Genomic DNA, 5,753 nt, shown 5'->3' with positions numbered 1-5,753 from the left:
TATGCATTCATTGGTATTGTGTGGCTATGCAAGCTCCATATGGACTCAATCCAACCTACCACTCCCCAATATTATAACAAATATTTACCATGAATGGTTTAGTGTAATCATAAATGTTCTAGACACTAATGGAATTATTTACGCAGCTGCAATTTTATATTATATTTGGAGAGCACGGAACGGAGCTGTGTGGGATGCCTGTCTACCGTAACCAAAATCTGTACTTGCGGGGTGGCCACTGCCACCATGAGTGCTTGGCGGAGTGCTCACTGCCGAACCACTGCCCGGCAGCTACACGGCCAAACCTCTGCTATACCGCTACTGCCGGACCACCACGTGACGAACCAATTGCCGCTGCCGGATCACACACCGCCTCGCGCCCCTGCCGACCGGCTGCGTGGTCCAATGCCGCACCAACCAGATTCCCAAATCACTATAGCAAGGCCAAGAAAATGTTATGTGGACGCTGGGTATCACCAAGGAACAAACTCGGCTACGGTCGGGGAGGTCCTACTCGATGCCAGCGATCGTTTTATATCGACCTTTAGCACGCCTATCTTGAGTTGTTTTTCTCCACTTATGGCCGAAGCGTTTGCATGTAAAGAGGCTCTCTCTTGGCTAAGGGCCCGAGGTGAACAATCTATACAGCTTTATACGGACTGTCAAACGTTGCAGTGCTACCTATCTACACCAGACAACCCATCTCGCTCATACATTGGCTATGCTATAGATAGTTGCAGAATTTATATGTCTACTTTTACTTCCTGCTCTGTCGTTTTTATTCCTAGAATACAGAACTTATTAGCTCATACTTTAGCTACTTCAGCTTTTACGCTTTCTTCTGCGATGTACTGGGATGATGTCCCACCTGACTCTATTTCAGTTTTTCTATAAATACAACCCATTGGTTGACCTTCAAAAAAAAATGTAAGAAGTGAAAAAAAATTTAAAAATTCTAACTAATTGGTGGACCTCTCTATTTATACTTGTGAAATAAGTTGTAATAATATACTAAGAACATCTCCAACCGGCGGTAAATCTGCAAATTTCAGCGCCATCCCACCATTTTTGCCAAAAAATTTCATCTCCAAGGTGCAACACTAAAACGCCATCTCGCCAAACTTTTTGGCGTTAATGAACAGTGCCGCGCCATATTTGCCATGGCACTGTTCATCTGCGTCAAATATAAAAGGGAGAGGAAAGTACCATTTTGCCCTTGCTCTTTTTTATAATTCCAAATGTATCCTTTATTTGTTTTATATGTAATTTCTTATTTTGTTAAATACTTATATTTAAAGTTTGTATTATTAAATATAAATTATACCATTTTAAAGATCTCGTTGAGACGATTGAAACAAGACTAATATTGAATATATATTAATTAAAATTTTAAATGCATCAAACATAACTAGAACATAATAAAAATTAAAATACATACAATATACATCAAAATGACTAGAACATAATAAAAATTAAAATACATACAATATACATCAAATATGCCTAGAACATAATAAAAATTAAAATACATATGGCATAATATTGATATTAGAGAATTTAAAGATAAAGAAGCTCATTATGCACTCCGTAATGTATTGATTGAGCATTTGTGGAACGGTTTAGTAATTCCGATAATTAAATGTACTAGATGTTGTATACTATATTATTATGGAATAAATTAAACTTTGTAAAATAATTAATGTTATAAAAAAATTAATGTTAATAAAAATTATTATTTACATTACAAACTATATTTTATATTAAACTAATTAAGTCCGAACTAAATTATATTAAACATTTAAACTAACTAAATTCAAACTAATAATTGAAAAATAAATTATTTAAATGTAAAAGTTGGGTGTTTTGGTGTAAATGGGTTGGAGATGAATAAAATTTGGTGTGAGAATATGCTGAGAATATTCCTTTTGATGTACATTTGCTGAAAAAATTTGGTGTTTTGGAGTTGGATGGGTTGGAGATGCTCTAATGATCCATAATGGAGTTCACATGGCACTCAATACTAGGCATTTAGGTTGATCGTGCATTTTGAAAAAAATAACTTAAAATAACATTTTAAGTGGTTATTTTAGACAAATTATGCTGTGGAATCGTATTCACCTTGAAAGGTGGACACGATTCCAAAACTATCATAATTGTGAATATAGAGTTCAAAAATTATGAACATAGATTTCTATAATTATGAACATAGAGTTCTGTAATTGTGAATATAGAGTTCAATAATTGTGAATATGAAGTTTAAAAATTATGAACATAGAGTTTTATAATTATGAACATAGAGTTCAGTAATTATGAACATAGAGTTCTGTAATTGTGAATATAGAGTTCAATAATTGTGAATATGAAGTGCAAAAATTATGAACATAGAGTTTTATAATTATGAACATAGAGTTCAGTAATTATGAACATAGAGTTAAGGAATTATGAACATAGAGTTCTGTAATTGTGAATATAAAGTTTAATAATTGTGAATATGAAGTTAAAAAATTATGAACATAGAGTTTTATAATTGTGAACATAGAGTTCAGTAATTATGAACATAGAGTTCTGTAATTGTGAATATAGAGTTCAATAATTGTGAATATGAAGTTCAAAAATTATAAACATAGAGTTTTATAATTATGAACATAGAGTTCAGTAATTATGAACATAGAACAGTGTCAACTTTGCAATGTGGACACGGTTCCACGGCATAACAATTGATTATTTTGTGGTGCAAATATATGTGGGGTCTAATTTTGATGTGGGTTGGGTCAAAGTACATGAATTTGGGTTCTTCGTAGTGACATGAAGGGATTGATATATTATACGCTCAAAGCGAATAATATTTGAGTGGAAAATTGATTCTCAAAATAGATACATTTAAGTTGGTAACAGATTTGAGGCCTGTAGCTTTGAGTAATGTAGTGTACAGGATTATGGCAAAATGATCACGAACAGGATGAAACCAATGATGGGGAATATTATATCAGAATCGCAGAGTGCATTCATGCCTGACAAACTCATTACTGACAATATTTTGATAGTTGCAGAGGTGGGGCACTATTTGAATAGGAAGCAGTGTGGAGTTGCTGGCTGGGGAACCCTAAAATTGGATATGGCCAAGGCTTATGATCGTATGGAATGGCCTTTCCTACAAGGAATGCTTGTAGCACTGGGGTTTGATGAAACATGGATTAAGCTTATTATGATGTGTGTTTCTTCTGTATCCTATAGCTTTTTGATAAATGGAACGCGGACTGGCTTCCTGACACCCACATGTGGGCTAAGGCAGGGAGATCCCTTATCTCCTTATTTGTTTATTATATGTGCGGAGGGATTATCTATGCTGTTGCAGCAGGCGCAGAGTGATGGTTTGATCCATGGGTACAGGGTTGCTAGGGGTGCTCCACCAATTTCTCACTTGTTTTTTGCGGATGATAGCCTTTTATTTTCAAGGCTAATATACATGAGGCCACACAAGTTAAGAATTATTTGGCAACATATGAGGCTTTCTCTGGCCAGGTGGTTAACTACCATAAGTCTAGTATATGCTATAGCAGGAATACGACTATGGATGACAGGAATGAGGTGACACAAATATTACAGGTTACTCAGGCTCCTAATTTTGGTAAATACCTGGGCCTACCCTCTTTTGTGGGAAGAAATAAGAGAGCGGAATTTGCATATATTGAAGATAAGATCAGGCAGAGGATTGGATCCTGGAGTAAAAAGTTGTTATCACAGGCTAGGAAGGAAATCCTGTTAAAAAGTGTGGCTCAAGCAGTGCCTACTTTTTCGATGGGAGTATTTTTGTTACCTATTTCTGTCTGCACGGCTATTGAACGAACAATGAATAGATACTGGTGGGGGACAGGAACTGACCGAGGTATTCATTGGAGGGCATGTGACAAGTTGTGTGTCCCAAAGAAATTTGGAAGGCTAGGTTTTAAGGACCTAAGAGCGTTTATCTAGCAATGTTGGGTAAGCAGGCATGGCGGATGTTAACAAATACTGACTCACTGGTATCTTGTGTTTATCGGGCTAGATATTACCCCGGGCATACCTTTTATGAAGCAGATTTGGGGAACAATCCTAGTTTCTGCTGGCGTAGTATTATGGCAGCAAAGTTACTAGTCTGTGGGGGAGTAAGGCGGCGTATTGGGACTGGAAATTCAACGCTAATTTGGGAACACCCATGGCTACATGATGATTTAGATCCTATGATCCACACTGAAATGCCACCCCAATTAGCAGGAGCCAAAGTGAGTGGATTAATTGATCCAGGGACTGGAAATTGGGATCACCACATTCTCTAAGATATTTTCCAACCAAGTAATATACCCCGAATTTTAAAAATACCAGTATCCCCGGAGTATGATGATAGTTGGTACTGGCATGGGGATCTAAAGGGCACCTACTCAGTTAAGGATGACTACAAGCATGTTGTAAGAAATTATACGAGTAGTAATGATGGAGAGTTTGATAAATGGCTTACTTTATGGAGATTAAAAATCCCCCCAAAATGGAAGACATTTCTATGGAGAGCCCTAAGTGATATCTTCCCAACCACGAATAATTTGCTTATAAAGAGGGTGGATGTGGATCCTATTTGTGCCATGTGTGGAATTGTACAAGAGGACACATTGCATGCCTTAGTATCGTGTGGTTATGCTAGCACCATATGGACACTATATATTGTGACAAATATTTTTCATGAGTGGTTTAGTGCAATCTTGAATGTTCTAGACACTAATGGGATTATATATGCAGCTGCAATACTTTATCATATATGGAGAGCACGGAATGCAGCGGTTTGGGATGCCTGCCTACCCTTACCCAGGAAAATTGTTGCCAGTGCGAAAGCTACCATGCACGCATGGAATGCTGTACATCACGTCATGACTGCCAATGGTGGAGCTGCTGTCGCCCCCACGCCCGGACTGCCATCCACGCTGCTGCCACCCGGAGAAGCTGCCGGGCCGAACGCTGGCTACGTCGTGACCTCACGAAGATGCTATATGGATGCCGCCTACCAACATGCTACGAACGCAACTTCGGTAGGAGCGGTTTTGCTAGAACACGATGGAAGGTTCGTTGCGGCATACAATGCCCCCTTGCCGGATTGTTTTTCCCCACTTATGGCCGAGGCCTTTGCATGCAAGGAAGCTCTATCTTGGTTACGCGCCCGGGACGAGCGCACTGTCCAGATCTACATGGATTGTCAGGTGCTACACTGTTATCTGACCTTAGGAGGACCCCCACTCAGATCATACATCGGCTATGCTGTTGATGCTTGCAAAATTTGCATATCTACTTTTGATTTCTGTTCAGTTAATTTTATTCCTAGATCTCAGAATTTATTAGCTCATACTTTAGCTTCTACAGTTTCAGAACAGTCTACAGCTTTGTATTGGATGAAGTCCCCCTGACTCTATTTTGGTTTATCTATAAAATGACCACGCATGGTTGCCTTCAAAAAAAAAAAAGTTGAAAAATGAAGGTAAAAAGGCTGGGAAGAAGTCTTTGTCTCACATTGGAAAAAGAAGTGGGTTTGCACCACTATATATACAATACTTTTTTTTTTTTTTTTAAATTGAATTGTATAGCCTAGAGGCTCTTTCTTGTTCAAAGAGTAGGGGTGGAGATACAAATCATATTTGAGCCTAGGCTAAGTTATGAAAAATATGAGCCTAGGCTAAGTTATGAAAAATTTGGCGATATCGAAAAGTGGAAGCCACTTCTCATATGTAACC

General features: G+C 37.9%; 1 protein-coding gene across 1 annotated transcript; it reads left to right on the top strand.

The window, feature by feature from the left end:
• The first annotated feature begins 2,971 nt into the window (after positions 1-2,971).
• LOC109155268 lies at positions 2,972-5,429 on the top strand. The gene is made up of 4 exons (XM_019302953.1): positions 2,972-3,391; positions 3,442-3,886; positions 4,078-4,262; positions 4,410-5,429. The coding sequence occupies exons 1-4, from the start codon at positions 2,972-2,974 to the stop codon at positions 5,427-5,429; spliced, it is 2,070 nt and encodes a 689-aa protein (XP_019158498.1).
• Positions 5,430-5,753: the final 324 nt, after the last annotated feature.

This window comes from Ipomoea nil, unplaced genomic scaffold (genome assembly GCF_001879475.1).
Source record: "Ipomoea nil cultivar Tokyo-kokei standard unplaced genomic scaffold, Asagao_1.1 scaffold0276, whole genome shotgun sequence".
NCBI lineage: Eukaryota > Viridiplantae > Streptophyta > Magnoliopsida > Solanales > Convolvulaceae > Ipomoea > Ipomoea nil.
Note: the sequence above shows the minus strand (reverse complement) of the source record. Positions and strands in the feature narration are given on the sequence as shown.

Coding starts and splice junctions, on each gene's coding strand:
- LOC109155268 (XM_019302953.1), top strand. CDS start 2,972: ATGGGGAATATTATATCAGAATCGCAGAGTGCATTCATGCCTGACAAA. Junction 3,887..4,077: donor GGGGACAGGAACTGACCGAG/GTATTCATTGGA, acceptor TTTATGAAGCAG/ATTTGGGGAACAATCCTAGT. Junction 4,263..4,409: donor CCCAATTAGCAGGAGCCAAA/GTGAGTGGATTA, acceptor GGGGATCTAAAG/GGCACCTACTCAGTTAAGGA.